General features: G+C 36.3%; 1 protein-coding gene across 2 annotated transcripts in view; it reads right to left on the reverse strand.

Moving 5' to 3' along the window:
- LOC123527543 (ciliogenesis and planar polarity effector 2-like) overlaps positions 1-17,013 on the reverse strand; it is a 35,651-nt gene extending 18,638 nt beyond the window's left edge. The window contains exons 1-5 of one of the 2 annotated variants that reach the window (XM_045307064.2): positions 16,856-17,013; positions 12,881-13,027; positions 8,804-8,928; positions 7,808-7,944; positions 5,923-6,816 (exon numbers count right to left, since the gene is read on the reverse strand). In XM_045307064.2, the coding sequence (XP_045162999.2) occupies positions 6,555-6,816; positions 7,808-7,944; positions 8,804-8,928; positions 12,881-13,027; positions 16,856-16,964 (780 nt within the window). In that variant the 5' untranslated portion in view covers positions 16,965-17,013 and the 3' untranslated portion in view covers positions 5,923-6,554. Of the gene's footprint in view, positions 1-5,922; positions 6,817-7,807; positions 7,945-8,803; positions 8,929-12,880; positions 13,028-16,855 lie in introns of those variants that run through there. The other variant, XM_053523539.1, reaches the window with a different exon arrangement.
- Positions 17,014-22,257: the final 5,244 nt, after the last annotated feature.

A 22,257-nucleotide genomic window follows, 5' to 3' on the forward strand; every position in this document is an offset into this window, starting at 1 on the left:
CAAACTACTTGATAACGCATTATAGATAATTTATCAAAATGGAAGATTTATGCAACACTCTGCCTGATTGGACGAGAGTATCAATTTCTTTCACTCTGTTGATTGTGCTACGCTGAGTCAAAGAACTAAAAATATACACAATGGCAACTGGGGATAATCCCGTGTCATCTCGTGTTAGAGCGTTATCTTATTTCAAAGCGGTTACCGACTTGATCAATCGTGATCAAATCAACAGGCGCTTATTGAAGTGTAAAATTGGCGTATGCCCGGCGCGTAATAAACCGAATCGAGTCCTTTTTTCAAACAAAAACTGTTGATTTATTAGACTTCCATTCATAAATTCATTCCTTCTCCGTGTAGAAAATACTAATAACATTAAAAAAGCACCATTATCATTATAAACAATCGATCCGAAAGTAACCTAATTTAAAAGCGTTTGCCGACTTGATCCATCGTGATCAACAGACGCTTGCAACAAGACCTCATTCAGTTGTCATGGGATGTTGGCGAGATTTGCTCTATATGCCTTTGAAGTTGCCGATCTATTTATTTTATAGCTCTTTGGCTGAGTGAAATGTAGACAAAAGCGTTTATCCTAAACGACGCTGTTCACAGTTTTAAAGCTAACTTTGGCTCAGTATATTTAGCAAGAATATTGATATATCTCAAAATGATAAGTTTAATAAATATGATAAAAACCTGTTCAAATACCAACATATATCAAATTAAAGAGAGCTGAATACGGTCTGCGTATCACATGAATAAGGGTGTGATAAGAGTCTTTTATGTAGAGAAATGCTTTTTAAAAGATTTTCCTTGTTACAATTGTCGTCTGTAAATGAAATGGTTTCTTGCTTTTGTGACTTATTCAGATTGCATATTAAAATCAGTACTTGTTTGCTTTGATATATTTGTTATAAATTACTTAACTGATTTATTAAATATGAATATTTTTCTTTAATATGGTATGCAAATATTGAACTCAGTTGAAATCTGTTTTATTATATATATGCTATATAATGACTGAATCTCACTACACTGAAATGAAGGTACGCTGCATACAGTTTATCTATGTGATATGACTACGGTCAAACTTTGCTTATGAAACAGAAATATTGAAATTATTACAATTGTATGTTTTGCTTGACCTTCACTTTTTTATAGGTGTGACGTCATTGTCCAAAGATTCATGAATAGCGAATATGCATTTGTTAAAGCGGGATCAGTTGGCCTATTTTAGAAATAAATAAAAATAATAAATAAAAAAATCCTTTAATTGATTTTTCTCATGTATTCTAATCAAACTTGATTTGTAGCATCTTTATTAGGCCCGCAGCCAACTTTGTTCAGCTGGGACATTTGACCCCTTTTAGGGGCTGCTAGAGCTAAAACTAGAAATGCCTTTATACAGCGTCTCATGAACAGCTTGGTGGATCTTTGTCATACTTGGTCTGGAGCATCATTATAAGGTTCTCTTCCAAATTTATTTATATAGGAACTTGGGCCCTATTAGGGACCACTATAGCTAAAAGTAGATATGACTTTCTAAGCATTAACCAGTAAAATGTAATGGATTTTTATCAAACTCGATGTGTAACAATATCGTAAGGTCTCCTGCTATTTTGTTACAAATGGGGATAGGGACCAATTTAGCTAAAAATATAAACACGTTTAATGACCTCTTCTCATGAACCGCTTCATGAATCTTCATCAAACTACTGCTGTAATTATTCGTCTAAGGATAAAACGAAACAAAACTGCAACCCTACGAAACCTTTGCGAAAAATTAAAAGAGAACCATTTAAATTGTTAAAGTGCGGTGTTTAGTTTTGCAATTTGAAAAATGTTAGATGAAAGATGAATGTTAGATGAAAAATTCATAAACTTCTTTCCTTATTACAATTCGCCGACCATCATTTTTAAAGATATTTCTTGTTTACAAATACTTAACAATAAAATTTATGTATCACAGATTGTTAAGAAGAACAAGAGCTGTCAGTAAGACAGTGCGCTCTAATTTTCTCAGTGCTTGACTCTGAATAAGAGCTTTGGCAGTAAAAACATTATAAAACTATAACCAAAAAAATTCTAAATTAAAAAGGGGCATAACTCTGTAAAAAATTCAAATCTGAGTTATGGGAATTGTTTCTCATGGTGAAGACTTTGATAGTAAATAAATATTTTAAGTTTCAAGTCAATAGCCTTGGTAGTAACAGAGATATTTGACTTAATCAAAAACGTTAACCAAAAATTCTAATACAAAAAGAGGCATAACTCCATCAAAATTTAAATCAGAGTTATAAGGATTGTTTCTCCTGGTGTAGACTTCGATAGTAAATAACCATTTTAAGTTTCAAGTCAATAGCTTTGGTAGTCAGAGATATTTGACTTTTTTAAAAGCTTTAACAGGCGGCTACAATAGCTCGAATTTTTCTTTGAAAAGGTGAGCTAAAAAAAACTATTATAGCCTTTGGAATGATTAACGCTGTCTGAGAGTTTGTTTAATGTAACAAAAATTTAATGCTTATTTCCTTGTTTTAAACAGGTAATTTGCATAATTTAAGGACACATCTCGGGTGGTATTCAAGTGGCATGGAACCAGAAATTTGTAATTTGTTTAGTCTCTTTCTACTTATTGTATATAAAAAGCATATGAAGATTTGATAATTAACCTTTAGCCTGCTAAATTTCTAAAATGGACTAGTCCATCATTCAATTTGAGCAGTACCATTTATTATTCGAAGGGATGTTCACTGAAAATTTACTGCCTGAATAGCGAACAGTGCAGACTGATTTTGGTCTACACTGGTCGCGAAGGCAGAATCACTTGCCGCCAGCAGGCTTAAGGTTAAGGACTATGCCATATTCACTTACACCAAACACTTGGGTAGTCACAAAAATATGTATAAAAGCCCCTGCTGATTTCTAAAATAGACCGGCCCATCTTTCAATTTGGGCAGTACTATTTATTATTCGAAGGTGTGTTCATAGTAAATTTACTGACTGAATAACAAACAGTGCAGAACAAATTGGAAATTAGCAGACCAAAATTTTTTATTCTAAATTCAAAACAAATAAAGACATTCTGAAAAATTTAAAATGATCTTATTACCACCACCAGAGTTCTTTAGAATTGTGTGTAATATATAGGGCAATAACTTACATTTATTTTAGCGAAATCAAAGAGACACTTTGTAATGGAAAAGGTCGATCTAACAGAATACTGTAAAACCATTTATTCTAGGATAAAATTCCTGGGTTGACGTACCATCATATAACCGAAGCTTTCATGTTTAAAAGAAAATAAAAACACTTCCGATTATAAACACAAGTTTATTTTTCATTTAGGGTAGGTGTGGATTGAAAGACGGTCATAGTGGCTTACATTTTCAAACGTTAAATGGCGATTGAAGTTGAAAATCCTCACAAAGGGTGCGACCCGGGCATGCCTTAGATAATTTGAACCTCGTTGCGCCAAAGCCAGGTAGAACCAGGCACCACCTTTGGTACCATATAAAAACCAGGTACACCATGTACCATTTACAAACCAGGTACCCATTTTGTACCATACACGAACCAGGTATTTCCATGTACCATATGGTACTTCCATGTACCATATACGAACCCGGTACCCCTTTTGTACCATACACGAACCAGGTACTTCCATGTACCATATACGAACCAGGTACTTCCATGTACCTTATACAAACCAGGTAACCCTTTGGTACCATACAATAACCAGGTACTTCCATGTACCATATACGAACCAGATACCATTGGCGCAACATAAACCTAATAACAACAAATGTAACCTATGTAAATGGTTGAGCAACTATAAGAACGCCTAGCCCTTTTCGCTCTCTGGCCAATTCTTATATGCTCGAAAAAATGAACCAGAAAAAATTGAATTTTGAACCCACGAGTGTCACCAACCCCGGTAAATGGCGGCGGCTGGTCAGGGACCCATGAGTATGCAAAAAGATTTAGTAATTGACAGTTAACAACTCAGTATGGCATGTCCTAGTCGCACCCAGACGTAAGAATTTTCCGCCAGTATGACAGAAGAAAGATTAGAAGAGAGAAGATAAATAAAAGAGAAGAAAGTAAAAGAAAATATTTAGAGTTTAAAATTGTAAGTTCTGGTACCGGCTTAAGATAATAAGCTAAGCATTTTTAAAATGACAAACAAGAATATATGTATCTCCTTAACGCACTCACTTCACATCATTTATAAATGTCACCATGTACATCTGATTTGCAAATGGTATAAGTAATCATAATCATAAACTAGGCAAAATGTCTTAGAGTCAAGTGTTTCAAATAAGCACCTTTAAACCTAAGTAAAAGTTAACAAATGTCAAGTTCTTTAAATAAGCACATTTAAACACAAGTAAAGTTAACGCTGGTGAATGTTAACGGTCAATATAGATTTTTTGAACTAGTACAGAATACATATCCATCACAGTGTCACCGATTTCATTATATCCTGTGATCCTTCCGAATAAGGCTGAATGATATAATCGTTGGCTTCTGAACGATACTATGATGTTGAACTTCAAAAGTAGCATTTTGTGCCGATTCTGTCTGGTTATAGCGTTTCTTGACTCATGTGCCTTAACATCTGATGCCATAAAAAGTAAAGCATTCTGAAAGAGGGAGAAAAACTCGGCAGCAAAAAAGTAACAAGAATGTTGCAAAAATAGACAAGTATAGCATATAACGTGTAACTGCCTTAATACTTTTCCATTATAATTATTGATTGAAAATCTATAGTATCATAAAACAAACGAAATAGTATTTAAATTATGCTAAAAAAGGGGTGCGGTGGGCGGGTTGTTCTTAAAACTGGCAAATCGGAAGCACGGTAAACACGTGACTTTACTTATAAATTATCGTCTGCTACGAAATCTCGCGATACATACCATAGCAACGACTTAGCGTTATGACAACCGATGCAAAATTACATACAAACAATTAAATTGGAATTTAGCCAGAATAAACAAGATTAATTGGAAGGATTAATCTATAATATTTTTGATGGGTTAAAATTTCGTGAATTTTACATTTTGAATACAATGTATACTCACGAGGTTTAATATTCGCGAAATTTTAAACCTGGTACCCTACTTGAATTATACTAATGGTGAATATTTACATCAGGATTAATATTCGTAAGACGTAGGGCCTCGTAAAGTAGCGAATATTTAACCCTTGCGAACATTTCTGCTTTTACAGTATGCATTTGAAATCATTCTTCAACCTTTTTTTGTGTAAAATCAAAATGATGTTAAAGGTGGTTAAAAAGATTTTGGTCAGCTAATGGATTTGTTACAAGCTTGAAGAACTAATCATTAATGAGCTGCGCCATGAGAAAACCAACATATTGCATTTGCGACCAGCATGGATCCAGACCAGCCTGCCCATCCCTGCAGTCTTGTCAGGATTCATGCTGTTTGCTTTCAAAGCCTATTGCAATTAACGAAACCGATGGCAAAGCAGGCTGGTCTGGATCCATGCTGGTCGCAAAGCTACTATGTTGGTTTTCTCATGGCGTGGCTCAAATTTTGTGTTAATACATTTCAGATATTCACTGAAAATATTTCTACAATCTAATTCTCTTACCCTGGTTGCACAACCAAGATACTGTTATTTTTAGCACAAGTATAAATTTAATTAACAAATTATGCCTAGAAGAAGAAATAATATGAATATAAGCACTATTTTATTGAAGTTGTCAACGATTTACATTGACAAGAATATATTTTACCGAAATTCATATGGAATGAAAGTTTTTAAAATTGCTGTTACTTGCCTATATCTGTTGTACAACCTAGATAGACTGGCTCAATTATAATTTCTCAGATCTTACATATCAAGCACGACCTTCCCGCTGAAAATTTAAGAAGAAAGAAAATCTTTACCATCTTTTTCAATTTATTCTTGACTAAGTCTGACTTAGAAGCCATCATAACTGTTTTAACCCTGATACATCCAAAACCAATGTCTCAATCTTTATCATCATACAAAATGTCTTTTATGTCTTAAGAAAGCAACTTAAACTACCATATAGTTTAATGTTACTGTTGGAACTAAAGGCTTACTCAGTTCTTCTTTGTGGCATAAAAATATCTAAGCAGATTAAACAAAGACAATATTAGTTAGATAAATGTTTGCCATACAGTCATGTAAAAATTGCTAGATTCAAGAAGATCGTTCCTCAATAAAGGATTCACACTATTGACATCTCAGCTAGTGGCTAGAAGACTGACAAACTGCTCTAGCACTATACCATTTTACAGTTCATTCTACGTTTATAAATGAGCTGCACCATGAGAAAACCAAAATAGTGCATTTGCGACCAGCATGGATCCAGACCAGCCTGCGCATCCGCGCAGTCTGGTCAGGATCCATGCTGTTCGCTTTCAAATCCTATTGCAATTAGAGAAACCGTTAGCAAACAGCATGGATCCTGCGCAGATGTGCAGGCTGGTCTGGATCCATGCTGGTCGCAAATGCTCTTTGTTGGTTTTCTCATGGCACAGCTCAATTCTGTTTCAAACATATTCATCTGAAGTAAATGTTTTCTTCACTGTATCTATTTCTTGTACTTGTACAGGTTTTGATATTTTTCCCGCCAGAATTAAATCTCTTTGCCATAAATGTTCACATATTGTATTCATAGCATGAACGATATCACTAGTGTCAGATTGGCTACTGTCGACTGTATTCTTCATTCGAAGTACCGGAATATTCCAGGTTTTCTCAAAGTCCCTTATATCTCTCTGTGTAACTTCTGCATGGGCATGCTGATCACATCTAGTAAATTGTCAAAGAAAACTACTAAATTCTGCTTCTATATTACAGCTAAAAAATAACATCAAATGATTTGAAATAATGAGGGATGTTATATAATTTAAATAATTTTTCTAAAACATTAAGGCATGCTGAAAAAGAGCTTGCCGCTGGAAGGAATTTTACATGCACCCTGCCTAACTGAAAACAGGCTAGTAAAAATATGTCACAACCAAAAACATAATCTACATTTCTGTGTAAAGACAACAACAATACAACGCCACTGCCTGAGAGTGCCTCGCCCACAGGAGCTTTCACTCATGAAATAGGTGCAAAATGAGTTTTAAAACCATCTTCCAAAGTTTCAAAGCTATATCTGTAACAATTTTTTTAAAGATTGTTATTTTTGTGAATTTTCAAAGGCTGATTTCTTCAAGGTCAATGCCACTAGAAGGCCAGGACTTACTGTGCATATGTTAAATGATTTTTGAACCATCCTACAAGGTTTCAAAGCAATATATGTATCGGTTTTTGAGAAATTGTCATTTTTGTGAATTTTCAAAGGTGTCAAAAAAATCTAGAAAATAATATTTAAGGTCAAGGCCACTAGGGAGCCAGGACTCGCCACAGGTTTGTAAAATGAGTTTTAGAACCATCCTACAAGGTTTTAAAGCAATATATGCAATTGTCATTTCTGTGAATTTTCAAAGACATAAAAAAATCCAAAAAAATGCTAATTTCTTCAACATCAATGTCACTAGGGGGCCTGAACTCACCATAAGGGTGTAAAATTAGTTTCTAAATCACCCTACAATGTTTAGGAAATATATGTAACAGTTTGCCCTAATTAGGATCACTTAGTCTCGCTTCTTCTAAAAGCTAGTGGGTGAGACAAAAACCTGCCTTGAAAAGTTTGCCCATTCTCTCTTCCCATTTGACTATAGAACAATTATTCCTCTAATAAGAGACCACATGTTAAAAAACTACAATACATTTGATATGAATAAAAGGATACTTTGTGGCTATCACTATTCTGGCGATGTTATCATTAGGTGTGGTAAGACGGCTGATTTGCTGGTGAAGCTCATCAAAACTTGACTTATCAATTATCGAAAACAGAAAAAGAACAGCATCCACCTTGTCTGTACATGCCTGAAAAAATACAAGTGAGGACCATAGTGATGTTAATTCCTAAAACATATTTACCATAAAACCTGTGCTATGCAGCCAATCAAGGGAGTGACATAAGGTGCTTAACCTTTACCTTGTTACATTTCTATAATAAACTTGTCCATTTTTTTCAATTTGGACAGTACCATTATCTGTAAAAAGGGGTGCTTACCAAAAAGATACTGACTGAATGATGACCAATGCAGATCCTGATCAGACTGCATGGACATGCAGGCTGATCATGATCTACACTGGTCGCAAAGGCAAAATCAATCGTGTCCACCATGGTAAGGGTTAAGTCAGGTTGAAATCAGAATAAAAGTCTCGAATAGAAAGCTCTACCACGGAAATCTAACATTTGTGACTACATTGCATATGATACATTTTTCAAGAACCTTTCCATTTAATAAATGCTACAATGGGGACTTAAACAGATAAAATATTCAAGTTCAGTGAGTTGCTACAATATATCAAAACAATGGACAAATATAACACAAAGGAAAAATTATCTCATTCCCTTTTAAGTTACAATGGTACTGGAAAGGTCAATATTTTTCCATACACTGACTCCTGAATTTCATATCGGGTGCATGACATAATGTAATATAATGTAATACTTTCATTACATTTATACGTGTTAACACGTATGTAATAAAAAGGTTATTATCTTTGCATCAGGAAATACGCACATGTTCTTAAGTTGCGCAATATTTCCACTGCAGAACTCATGCATATTTCCTGATACAAAGCTAATAACCTACAATAATTAGCCAAAAGGTCAGTGGCTTGAGATTTTTCTCTAGTCAATCATACACTACCGGTACTAACTGCAAATACCTACAGGTAGAATGTGATCAAATTTCTTGCATGCTCCGTCACCTGTGTCCCACAGCTGGAGTCTGAACAACATCACTTTATTCAGGTCTGAGACTTTAACTGGCCAGTAGCATGTACTAGTCTGAATCCCTGAAGTTAAAATATGATAGAATAAACAACATTTCCAACAATATTCAAGGCAAATAAAACAGAAGTCTTTCAACAATGCAGTTATCCATTTTTTTTTTTGCAACAAGGTGATGTAATATGCCTTGATTACAGTCCATCCTTATAGAACCTATGTGGTAAACTGCTTTAGGTTAATGACTTTGAATCACTTGTTACTCACTGATGCAGGTTCTAGATGCACTTGATGCAGAACTCTTTTATACAAGGAAATGTCCGTCTGAGTTTTGGAAGACCAGTGGTTCTTAGTCAGAACCCTGTCTGAAATAATATGTCAAGGTGCACCTGGGGTCTTCTTCCACCATACAAAAAGCTATAGTGCCGCAAGAACAAAAACTGACCTAGCTGTCAGTAGAGTATCACTTACCATTTGACAGAGTATTTTCTTCATGAGAAACCCATGCATGATATAAAAGCAGATAGGTATTATCTGATTACGGATCTTTGATACATATCTTTATAATATCACAAGTATTATAGGAAATATAAATTTTCAAAACTTTGAATACTGTGTAAGAGATTTTTGCTGTATTTGCTGACTGACTATATTCACTAAAGAAGTGTTATTATTTTACTTTTGGTGGGAACTATTTTTCATAAATTTCATGGTTATGTTAATTTAATCCGAATAAACACAGAAAATTCCTTAACATATCTTATTCTTTTAACTTTAATATCCATGAGTTTAAGCTCCCACAACAGCACAAGATACATGTTGCCATTCTGGCCAAAACAATGAAAATTTTATGTCCAAGAAATTATATGAATACACAATAAATGACCTTTAGCACAAACTAGTAATTATTGTTATATATCACACATATTCTACCTCAGGAACCAAGTGGTTTTTTAAACAAGAGGGCCATGATGGCCCTATATCGCTCACCTGTTATCACTGCACTTGAGGACAAGAAGGTCCTCAGAAAAAATATCTAAGTCCAAAGGACAGGAACAACAAAGGGAAGAAATTTAACCAAAAAGAAAAAAAAATTCTTACAAGGTACAGATATGTCAAAATACACCTAAATATTGGAGGTACCATCCATGTTGTACCACAGAAAAGTGGTCTCGGTTTTTCCCTATGGCCAATAATAACAAGAGGACCATGATGGTCCTGAATCGCTCACCTCTTCCCACATGACCCAGTTTTGAGTATGACGTCCTTTTTTCTATTATTTGACATAGTGACCTAGTTTTTGAGCTCATGTGACCCAGTTTTGAACTTGACCTAGATATTATCAAGATAAAAATTCTGACCAATTTTCATGAAGATCCATTGAAAAATATGGTCTCTAGAGAGGTCACAAGGTTTTTCTATTATTTGACCTATTGACCTAGTTTTCGAAGGTACGTGACCCTGTTTTGAATTTTATATAGATATCATCAAGGTGAACATTCTCACTAATTTTCATGAAGATCTCATGAAAAATATGGCCTCTAGAGAGGTCACAAGGTTTTTCTATTTTTATACCTACTGGCCTAGTTTTTGACCGCATGTGACCCAGTTTTGAAACTGACCTAGATATCATCAAGGTGAATATTCAGATCAATTTTCATGAAGATCCATTGAAAAATATGGCCTCTAGAGAGGTCAAAAGATTTTAATAATTTTAGACCTACTGACCTAGTTTTTGATAGCAGTTGACTCAGTTTCAAATTTGACCTACATATCATAAAGATGAACATTCAGACCAACTTTCATACAGATCCCATGAAAAGTATGGCCTCTAGAGAGGTCACAAGGTTTTTCTATTATTTGACCTACTGACCTAGTTTTTTATGGCACATGACCCAGTTTCAAACTTGACCTAGATATCATCAAGATGAACATTCTGACCAATTTTTAGGGAGATCCATTCACAAGTATGGCCTCTACAGAGGTCACAAGGTTTTTCTATTTTTAGACCTACTGACCTAGTTTTTGACCGCACATGACCCTGTTTCGAACTTGACCTAGATATCATCAAGATGAACATTCAGACCAATTTTCATATAGATCCCATGAAAAATATGGCCTTTAGAGAGGTCTAAGGTCTTTCTATTATTTGACCTACTGACCTAGTTTTTGACGGCACGTGACCCACTTTCGAACTTGACCTAGATATCATCAAGATGAACATTCTGACCAACTTTCATACAGATCCCATGAAAAATATGGCCTTTAGAGAGGTCACAAGGTTTTTCTATTATTTGACCTACTGACCTAGTTTTTGACGGCACGTGACCCAGTTTCGAACTTGACCTAGATATCATCAAGATGAACATTCTGACCAATTTTCATGAAGATCTCATGAAATATATGGCCTCTAGAGTGGTCACAAGGTTTTTCTATTTTTAGCCCTACTGACCTAGTTTTTGACCGCAGGTAACCCAGTTTCGAACTTGACCTAGATATCATCAAGATGAACATTCTGACCAACTTTCATACAGATCCCATGAAAAATATGGCCTTTAGAGAGGTCACAAGGTTTTTCTATTATTTGACCTACTGACCTAGTTTTTGACGGCACGTGACCCAGTTTCGAACCTGACCTAGATATCATCAAGGTGAACATTCTGACCAATTTTCATGAAGATCTTTTGAAATATTTGGCCTCTAGAGAGGTCACAAGGTTTTTCTATTTTTAGACCTACTGACCTAGTTTTTGAAGGAACGTGACCCAGTTTCGAACTTGACCTAGATATCATCAAGATGAACATTCTGACCAATTTTCATGAAGATCTTGTGAAATATATGGCCTCTTGAGAGGTCACAAGGTTTTTCTATTATTTGACCTACTGACCTAGTTTTTGACGGCACGTGACCCACTTTCGAACTTGACCTTGATATCATCAAGATGAACATTCTGACCAATTTTCATGAAGATCTCATGAAATATATGGCCTCTAGAGAGGTCACAAGGTTTTTCTATTTTTAGCCCTACTGACCTAGTTTTAGACCGCAGGTGACCCAATTTCGAACTTGACCTAGATATCATCAAGATGAACATTCAGACCAACTTTCATACAGATCCAATGAAAAATATGGCCTTTAGAGAGGTCACAAGGTTTTTCTAATATTTGACCTACTGACCTAGTTTTTGACGGCACATGACCCAGTTTCGAACTTGACTTAGATATCATCAAGGTGAACATTCTGACCAATTTTCATGAAGATCTTGTGAAATATATGGCCTCTAGAGAGGTCACAAGGTTTTTCTATTTTTAGATCTACTGACCTAGTTTTTGATGGAACGTGACCCAGTTTCGAACTTGACCTAGATATCATCAAGGTGAACATTCTGACCAATTTTCATGAAGATCTTGTGAAATATATGGCCTCTAGAGAGGTCACAAGGATTTTCTATTTTTAGACCTACTGACCTAGTTTTTGATGGCACGTGACCCAGTTTCGAACTTGACCTAGATATCATCAAGATGAACATTCTGACCAACTTTCATAAAGATCCCATGAAAAATGTGACCTCTAGAGTGGTCACAAGCAAAAGTTTACGGACGGACGCACGGACGGACGGACGGACGACGGACACCGCACGATCACAAAAGCTCACCTTGTCACTTTGTGACAGGTGAGCTAAAAACAGTAAAGTTTTAGCCTAACAAAAATATCTTATTCTACAGTAGCTGAATTATTTTAGTTATAAAGTTCAAAAGGTAAATATGATCCGTGCCATGAGAAAACCAACATAGTGGGTTTGCAACCAGCATGGATCCAGACCAGCCTACGCATCCGTGCAGTCTGGTAAGAATCCATGCTGTTCGCTTTCCAAGCCTATTGGAATTAGAGAAACTGTTAGCGAATTGCATGGATCCTGACCAGACTGCGTGGATGCGCAGGCTGGTCTGGATCCATGCTGGTCACAAACCCACTATGTTGGTTTTCTCATGGCACGTCTCAAATATGATCTTGCAATACCTGCTGTCTCTGTGTGTGTTTTTGGAATGTCATGCCCTGTAAGCTTGGCAACTGTGCACGTCTTGCCAACACCAGTTTTCCCTGACAACAAGATTTTGTATCGAACTTCCTCGATATGTGCAGACAAAGGTGGTCTTTCAAGAAGGCCTGTCAGTCAGTAAGTATAATATATAAAATTAATAATTCATCAAAACAAAACGGAAAGGAAAATATGTAAAAAAATATAATGTAAGAATTTCATGTAAAATTGTAAATGGCTTTACTGGCTTGTGACTTTGCAGTCTGGTCAGGATCCATGCTGTTCGCTAACAGTTTCTCTAATTCCAACAGGCTTTGAAAGTGAACAGCATGGATCCTGACCAGACTGTGCGGATCCATGCTGGTCGCAAACCCACTGGTATAAAGCTGAACAATATTCACTACTTATAGATACGACAATAAAAATCAACGTGAAAGCTTTGTTACCAGAACTATCATTATGGCTCCGGATTCAAACCAACAAGAGCGTGAACACTTCTGCATCTCTTCCAAATAGGATAATTTGAAGGTCCTGTGAATGTTTTTAAACTCTTGTTAGGCACAATTTGGTATTTTTTAGAATTAAAGTAGCTCAAAATAGATACAAGTTTCAATAAAAGCTGGGCAATTCCCAGTCCAAATAATTTGACATCAGAACTGATTGATATATTTTCGTGACAGGGCAGAATCTCTCTCTTTACTTCAAAACCAGAAAAGACATTTTCTGTGGTGAAAACGGATTTAGGTAAAAACACGATCAGGCAATATAATTAAATGATTAACAAAACTTATGTTTTAAACATATCAGTAAAACACGTTAATAAAGAGTAAACACTATATGTTTCATCTGGCTACCTCGCTGCATTTACATGTTCGCCATTACACTCTTCCAAAACAGTATATCTGACAGTGCGGTTATTAATCATGTGACACAAAGCGGAGCCTTATAAAATGGGTGTGTTGTTGAAAACAGTGACAATCTCGTGTTTTGAAATTTATTCACATAAACATCAATTGAATGGAAGGAAAAAGTGAATTATTTCCAGGTATCTTAAAATTTCACTAATAATTTTGTTTTTTAATAGTTAAAATGCCATTTAAAAAGCACAGCGTAGAATTGTCGAGGAAGGTTCACCACAGAAAAAGTCCTTCCTATGTTGTACATGGAGGAGAGATACTGACATGTGCTAAAATTATCACAACAGCGCGACTCGCGTACACTTAGTTGGACAAGACAATTCCAAAACTGCATATAGAAAATACATTATCATTAGGGGTCCATTGTTCGAAATTAGAAGTAGTCCAATAGCCTGTGGCTACCGAATTTCAGCTTGGGCTACCAATTTTCCTCAGATACAAGCCTGTCCAGACTACCGCTTTTTCCTAATGTGATTAAAAACAAGAGCTGTCCATAAGACAGCCAAGCTCGACGATTCGAAATATTGTCCCAGAAGCAGGAAAATATTACCCAAAAAGGTTAAATATTAAAAGAGTTTTAAGTTCAAAAGGGGGAATAATTTGACCAAAATGCATATCAGTTATGGGACTTGCTGCTATCAACTAGTTTTATAACCCCGAAGGCACATGTGAAGTTTCAATTCAATATCTGCATTACTTTTGGAGATAGAAACTTGCATGTAAAACTTTAACCAGAATTTTCAAAGTTCAAAAGGGGGCATAATTTGCCCAAAATACATGCCAGAGTTATGGGACTTGATCCAGTGAGGTTAGTAATTGATCTAGAAAAAGAAAAAATAAGTTTCAAATCTATATGCCTTTTAGAAATAGCTGTATGTACTTGCACGCAAAACTTTAACCAGAATTTTCTAAGTCCAAAAGGGGGCATAATTTGCCCAAAATGAAAGTCAGAGTTATGGGACTTGCTGCTATCAACTAGTTTTATAACCCCGAAGACACATGTGAAGTTTCAAATCAATATCTGCATTAGTTTTGGAGATAATAACTTGCATGTAAAACTTTAACCAAAATTTTCTAAGTCTAAAAGGGGGCATAATTTGCTCAAAAAACATGTCAGAGTTATGGGACTTGACCCAGTGAGGTTGGTAATTGATCTAGAAAAAGAAAAAATAAGTTTCAAATCTATATGCCTTTTAGAAATAGCTGTATGTACATGCGCGCAAAACTTTAACCAGAATTTTCTAAGTCCAAAAGGGGGCATAATTTGCCCAAAAAGAAGGTCAGAGTTATGGGACTTGCTGCTATCAACTAAATTTATAACCCCGAAGACACATGTGAAGTTTCAAATCAATATCTGCATTAGTTTTGGAGATAGTAACTTGCATGTAAAACTTTAACCAAAATTTTCTAAGTCCAAAAGGGGGGCATAATTTGCCCAAAATGAAGGTCAGAGTTATGGGACTTGCTGCTATCAACTAAATTTATAACCCCGAAGACACATGTGAAGTTTCAAATCAATATCTGCATTAGTTTTGGAGATAGTAACTTGCATGTAAAACTTTAACCAAAATTTTCTAAGTCTAAAAGGGGGCATAATTTGCTCAAAATACAGGTCAGAGTTATGGGTCTTGACCCAGTGAGGTTGGTAATTGATCTAGAAAAAGAAAAAATAAGTTTCAAATCTATATGCCTTTTAGAAATAGCTGTATGTACTTGCACACAAAACTTAACCAGAATTTTCTAAGTCCAAAAGGGGGCATAATTTGCCCAAAATGAAAGTCAGAGTTATGGGACTTGCTGCTATCAACTAGTTTTATAACCCCGAAGACACATGTGAAGTTTCAAATCAATATCTGCATTAGTTTTGGAGATAGTAACTTGCATGTAAAACTTTAACCAAAATTTTCTAAGTCCAAAAGGGGGCATAATTTGCTCAAAATACATGTCAGAGTTATGGGTCTTGACCCAGAGAGGTTGGTAATTGACCTAGAAAAAGAAAAAATAAGTTTCAAAGCTATATGCCTTTAATTGATGGCTGTATGTACTTGCATGCAAAAACTTAACCAAGGTGTGACGCCGACGCCAGGGTGAGTAGAATAGCTAGACTATTCTTCGAATAGTCGAGCTAAAAAACATGCTAATTAAACACGTATTGCATCGTGATTTCATACAATTGCCGATTGTTCATCATGTTCATGAATCCATCACGATAATGATAAATGTTCTTTTTTGCACTTGCACATTTTGACAATCAAACGTAATGTGTCAAAGACTAACTGCGGTGCTAATCAGCTGATTACAATCACCTCTGGTGTAACGGATAATTTGATTCGCTTTCACACTTCTCACGTAAATCTCACAAGTACCTGAGGTAGGCGGAGCTTCAATTATGCTACTGGCCTGTGTGTGTACCATGTTTGTATATGTATAAAAACTTGACTCTTATTTTGACATCTTGCAAATTGTCAACAGTCCGAATAGCGGTAATTAGCAAGTGCGGATCCTTTGGAAGACTTGAATTTCGCTTTGAGGTTGGATTTCGTTTGGCAAAGACTCAGACTCACATGACATGTCCAATGATGGGGACTCCAATGATGATGATATGGACTGGAGTATTCAGAATTAAAATTGTTTGAAAACATGTCTTTTTTATTCATTCAAACATGCACATAAATGTCGGTAAAACAAAATGTTTTATGGTGCAAAAATTAGATATTTTATGGTTTTTTAAGTTTGGGCTAGTGAAATTGGTGTCAGACTTGGAAAATTTCCTATCTGGTAGCCCGAACGGGCTAGTGGATTCCAATCCGAATTACGTACACTGGGGGTCTGCTACCTTAATAAATGTAAAACCTATCTTACCTTTAATGATTACGACTGGATCTGACCTTCAACTAAGTTCAACTTCTATCAAAATGAAATAATACAGTCATCTCAATCAGTCAATATGATAATGTAAAATATCGATACCCACACTAAATTGTGACTAATTTCGTGAAGATGTAAAAGACAACAGATTTTCGTTTATCAAAGACTTACCAAACGTTCTTAGTCTTTGCTTGTTTCTAGTGAAGAGACATGACAACATGTCTCTGCCTTCTGCAGTACTATGCCAGTCCGAACTAATCAAACTTCCTGCATTTAGCATTGTTGACAGTTGTTACTATATGGCGGAACACTAAGTAAGGGAAGTAACTTTTCTACTTTTATTGTAACTATCCTATCCCAACTCGTACCGTACCGGACAAAATAACGAACATCTATTTATTGTCATAAATGTAAAACCGAACAGAGCAAAAACATGTCAAAACTAGGTTTTGGACAAAAAATATTATGCCATTGACATCTACAAACTCCATGAACTTTGTTTAAATCCCCACATTATGCAGATTTTATGTACAAAAACAACATTGTTCCCGCGTAAAATCAATGGCATGCATTACTTTAAAAAGTAGTCTTGGCAAATTTACTTCAATATAAAGTTTGAGGGGCCATAAATCCGTGATAAATAATTTGAATAAAACATACTGACGGTGATTATACCTACCAAGTTTTTTATGAGGGCTAATCAGAAAATCATTCAGCCATAAACCTACATAGAACGTGCGCGGCAAGGTTTGGTACTGATAGTTCCTTTGAAGTTCCATTCAACTCTTGGAAGTATAGGACAAGTAGTCGGGACAACAATTATTCCCTTTTCAAGTCAAGTCTTAAACCTTTATTTCACTCATTTCATGAATATATGAATTAATGAAGTGATAGGTTAATAATGCATTTGAGGCTCACAAGTAACTAAACAATATGATTGTAACAAAAATTACCTTTCATAGCCATAATTCCGCATCAAAGAATTCGGGCGTTACATGCCGACGATATGCCAAACTCTAGAGCGAGACTTGATAGTTTTTCCTTCGGTATAGTTTCATTAAATTTTGAAACGGACATCACTCTAAGTAGATATTTAGTTTAAAAATCAAATGGTCATAGCTCATTGAAAAATATTGCAACCATAAAACCAGTAGAACAACAAGGCTCCATGCTTATTATCTTGAGTTTTCAGCCAAACCCCACCAACATTAAACAGCTCCGGTAGCCTAGTTGTATAGCGCCCACTTCGAGGGCGGGAGGTCGTGCGTCATACCATTGACGTCAATACCCTCGCTTGGCGCTCAGCATTAAGAGGATAGTGCTAGGACTGGTCAGCCCGGTGTCAGTATATGTGACTGGGTGGAATATCATGTCATGCAACGTATCTTCGGCGTGATATTCCAGTGGGACAGCACTATAAAGTCGTGAGTTTTGCTCACCGCTACAAGAAAAAAAAATGTTGAAAAAGACTTTAAACCCGAACACACACACCACCAACAGTAAAGGAGAAGTAGCTCTGACCAAATAGCGACACTTATATTACTCTTTTTTTCCCGGACAGTTAAAACATAGACGTTTGTTTGTGCTTTTCCTTTCTCTCTTGTTAAGGCGTACTTACTTCAAATTGTTCTGAGTGATCAATGGTCTAGAAAATTCTCAGTGCATACTAGTCGTCTGTGCTTCTAAGACCACTAAAAACCTGTCAGCTTTATTCATCAGTCTTTTAACAGATGAATATGTGGGAGAGGTAATAATAGCTGTAAGTAAGACATTTTAAGTAGCGCGAAACGTCCAGTCAGCAGTTCTTAGGGAGCGCTAATTGTAAAGTACAAATGAAGTTCAAAAGAATCAAATGAATAGTAAAGCCCGTTGATCTCTAATACAGTGGTCTCGTGCTTATAGGGGAAGTTATCGCTGTGTGGATTTTGCGTGAGTTTATTTGTTCATTGAAATTAAAGGAGTCTTAATGATTAGAACAAACTTGGTTATGTTAAGCAGCAAACTATAATTCTTAAAACTGAATTGATTTACAGGCGTAAATATAGTATATAGTGAACAATATATTTTCTAACAATTTATTCCTTTTTTGCCCTCTTTTTTAATCTTATAGAAGACGGTGCTATTCTAATAGAAGACGGTGCTATATGAAGGAACAAGAAGAGACAAAGGTAGTGATCACACGGCCTCTGTCATACAAACATCAAATGAGGACTTCCTTTTGTTATCTAAAAGTTTTGTTTGTCAACAAAATCAGGATCGCAACCGCAACTTCCCTGTCCTTTCCGTCAATTCCGATGACATCTTAATTATTACCGAGGGGTACCAATAGGTCAGGACTCATGTGATACGTTCTTCTGAAACAATATTGTGTGACTACACTTGACCTTCCGTTTCCTGCCAACACGTATTCTTTGACAACTTATTTTATACTATACATGCGGCCTATAGCTCTGGGATCGATCTGTGCCCAGAGTTTGTAGTCGTATGAGGAAATTATTGTCACAAAATTAAATCCCACATACAAATTTATTCATTTAAACTTCTAAAGCAGAATCCATGAACTGTTACCTCCGTAAAATAACCGTCAGTGTGGGAAAAACTACGAAATCTTATAAAAGCCGAGAAGCAGAACCGGTTTGATTAAGTCTGTTCTCGAGGGGTAATAAAATATACAACCCCGACCCAAGCATTGGCTTAAGCACAATAATATTATAGTAAAAGTATCCCGAAGGACCGGAAAATATAACAGCTCTAAGTCCAAGTATGGAGAGAAATTTTACAGCCGCCGTGAAATAACTGGTTATATCTAGCTGTCTTTCAAAAGGTTGATGGCTCTGTCCAACATGTGAGACCCAGCAAAAGCAACGCCATTTCAGTTTCAACTAAGAGATTGGTTGGATTTCTATTTCATAGATAAGTGCGGTAAGTGGGTTCTGAAGAAGTGTCTTCATGACATATTTCATTACAAAATAATGATGATTTCGAAGGTTTGGTAGAAAAAAAAATAATCGAAAGCTATGAAGATAGTATTTTGAACAGTGGTGAGACTGAAGGAATTAGTGGGAACTGTATTTGTTTGCACATTGTCTCAAAGTTGTGCATACAAAGTTATGTGCTGTAAACAATCCAAATCAAGTTTACCATATCCACCATCTTTTTGGTGTTTGTAAACACTGACAGGATGACTTCTTCTTCTTCTTGTCGTTCGCGACTGACAGGATGACATATTCGAACGAATTTTTTCCGCTCTTTCATATATTTGTACCTGTAATATTTCCCCGCAAGTGAATAACAACTTCTCTACCTAGTACTGAAGACGAATTAATTGTGATGAATATCTGAACTATTCTCAAAATCGCTTCCTGGAAAATGCAGTACTGATGTCAATTAAGAAGGCGTGATCGTGACCAAAGTGGTGCTCTACCCACGATGCCTTGGATGGGTAGCCGACATATTAACCACTAGACCATTGCTCCATAAAATCTTGATGAGCCTTGTGGAGTTAGCGATTGTACACATATGCCAAATTGCATCATAGGATGTGCTGATTTAAAGAAGAATTTTTTTCAAATGTAAATTTCTTGCTTAAGGTGTTAATAACTACGGGCTAAGGACAAATCTTACCAAGCTTTCCAGAAAAAAAGAAAAAGAAAGAAAACACACACAGGCAACATGTGAATGCAAGAAATATATATTTTGATAATTTGACATTGATTTGATAAAAATAGTTCTGATTAGGTAAATATTTGCAAACAAGTTTCAAAATCGCTTCTCGCCTTTTTTACGCCATGCACCTCTGGGCTGGACCGAAGTGACCTTGACCTCAGAAGAGTCGTCTGCGGCAACGTTGTCTGGCAAACTTTTGATCAATCTTCCGCGTTTTGGAGCAGGTGCTGCAATTTCGTTTGTGACATTTGCTTTCAGTTTATCTGCTGATGATAAACTCGCTGCAATTGTTGCTACCGATAATGACGATGACGATGAAGGCACTGGTGACAGTTGTGACGAGGTTGTCTCGAACTTTGTGTATTTTGACATCGGAATGCCTTCATAATCAGCAAACAACTCGCAATTTAATCTTTTACGCGACATTCTACGGGTGTCTCTCATCTGTGCGTCCAGGATTATACCTGAAACAAAACAAAAATGAACTGACTTAAAATGCAAACATGTATATTGTGAACAGTTATCATAGAAATATATCAACTGATATAAAATATACAGAGCTTATGCCAATGCTTAGCAAGCCTCACCTCCTCTGCCCCACCCCAGACATCTCCATCATATAAACGTGCTCAGTAATTAATTGTATGATACATTATCGTGGGCATTTCACTTAAGTATAAGGGATGCTGTATTTACGTTTTTTTTCCATCATGTTAAATTTAGATTAGCCATTGCTCAAAAATAAGACTTCGTTTAGAAATTCCGACATGTAAACAGGAAAAATGATTTAAAATTTAACAATTACCTAATGCAATTTTTCTTCTTCTTTCATGCCATTCCCTACACTTTCGTAGAAAAGTCCTCGGAACCACGACCATCATTCGTCGGCGCTTTGCTGGAGGTAGGTTCTCTCCCTTGCAGCTGTTTGAACGCTTCCGTTTTCTTGGTCCTTGTCTGAAATTAAGTAAAGCATTGCTTAAATATTTATGCTGTCAATACGTTAGGTTTCGAGTGAAAACTATAAAAAGGCGGTAATAAATACATTAGGTTTTAATTAACCGAATTCAAAATGGTTTGAGAACACACTTACTGTTCCCAAAGAATTGCTTTGTTTAATTATTGCTATTCGTCTATTGTAGCGGTTCTCGTATCGGGTGGCCTCGGCAGCCGAATTAGTAGAGCGTTGGCACGGCAAGCCGAAGATCCGAGGTTCGAGTCCCGGTCGAGGCTACACATTTTTCCTAAACTGTAACATTTAAAGGCTCTACCGAGATGTTCAATCTTGGAACCAATTCGGGGTGCACATCTGAATTCGGTTAACACTCCGCAGCACACATTGCCCTGGAGTGCTAATGTCTCGCAATGAGAGGGAAGGTGTGTAACGGTTTTCGTACCGGGTGGCCTCAGTAGCTCAGTTGGTAGAGCGTTGGCACGGTAAGCCGAATGTCCGAGGTTCGAGTCCTGGTTGTGGCTGCACATTTTTTTTCTGAGACTGTTACACTACTAAAGGGGTGTCACAGAAATTCGCTATTTTGAGTGTCAACGCATCAAATGGTTCCGATGACAATTGGTAAACAAACTTCTTTGTATGTTGGTCAATGTTTGGGTCAAGCATTTTGCTCATCCCCTTTCGACCTCGAGCGAGCGGTGTTGAACACGTCCAAAGGCGCTTTACATATAGCAAACACAGTCACACATGGCGCGAAATTCATCCTCTACTAATGCAGAGCGATCTGACCAGAGGGACAGAGTGAGATAAAGCCCCCTAGAACAGATAAAGAGAAATCCTTTTAAGATACAGTCTTGTCCGGCTAATTTAGCCTAGCTCTTTGCGAATAGACAGTCTGGTTCTTTAACGTGACCGGTGTATAGCACCGTCTTTCCTCTTAGTTTGGTGGGAGACACAC

This window comes from Mercenaria mercenaria, chromosome 14, assembly GCF_021730395.1.
Source record: "Mercenaria mercenaria strain notata chromosome 14, MADL_Memer_1, whole genome shotgun sequence".
Classification (NCBI taxonomy): domain Eukaryota; kingdom Metazoa; phylum Mollusca; class Bivalvia; order Venerida; family Veneridae; genus Mercenaria; species Mercenaria mercenaria.